Source organism: Seriola lalandi, unplaced genomic scaffold (assembly GCF_002814215.2).
Source record: "Seriola lalandi dorsalis isolate HSWRI2012SDOR001 ecotype SW California unplaced genomic scaffold, Sedor1 jcf7180002054973, whole genome shotgun sequence".
Classification (NCBI taxonomy): domain Eukaryota; kingdom Metazoa; phylum Chordata; class Actinopteri; order Carangiformes; family Carangidae; genus Seriola; species Seriola lalandi.
The window spans coordinates 143675-144136 of NW_019525523.1; the positions used below are offsets into that span (position 1 = coordinate 143675).

At 39.8% G+C, this 462-nt stretch overlaps 1 protein-coding gene across 1 annotated transcript in view; it reads right to left on the bottom strand.

Annotated features, from left to right (window-relative positions):
* Positions 1-396, bottom strand: part of LOC111646584 (protocadherin gamma-A4-like) — a 5072-nt gene extending 4676 nt beyond the window's left edge. Inside the window, exon 1 of the mRNA XM_087171016.1 lies at positions 390-396. Within this exon, the coding sequence (XP_087027142.1) occupies positions 390-396 (7 nt within the window). The remainder of the gene's footprint in view (positions 1-389) is intronic.
* Between the last annotated feature and the right edge of the window lie 66 nt (positions 397-462).

Genomic DNA, 462 nt, shown 5'->3' on the forward strand with positions numbered 1-462 from the left:
GTCAAAACAAATGTAAAGATGTGGACGTTTGATTCATTGTTGCTTTTAACGTAAGATTAACTCGAAGACGAAATTAGAAGTCTTTACGAAAATCATGACTTCAAAACGACCTCGAGAGCCATTAAAAGTGCTGCAAATCACCACCACAAACAAGAACGGTACCACCACAACAAGGGAAAGCAAAATACCAAAATATCTTTTTCAGAATAAGTGAAATTGAGTTTACTGATATGTAAAGTTTCCCTACCTCGGGAGAAACATCACAACCTCCAAATGCATCAGTAAAGTCTGATGGACTTTTCTTCAGAGTCTGGTCAGCAGGAAGTGTGTTGTCATTGTAAGATGTCACGAACTTAAAGTCACTGGTTCTAGAACCTGTTGTCAGGTACGCGTCATAATTGTAAGTGCTGCGTAAAGTTCCTGTGCCGTCAACATCTGCGTAATTAGGAGGCAGATAAGCGC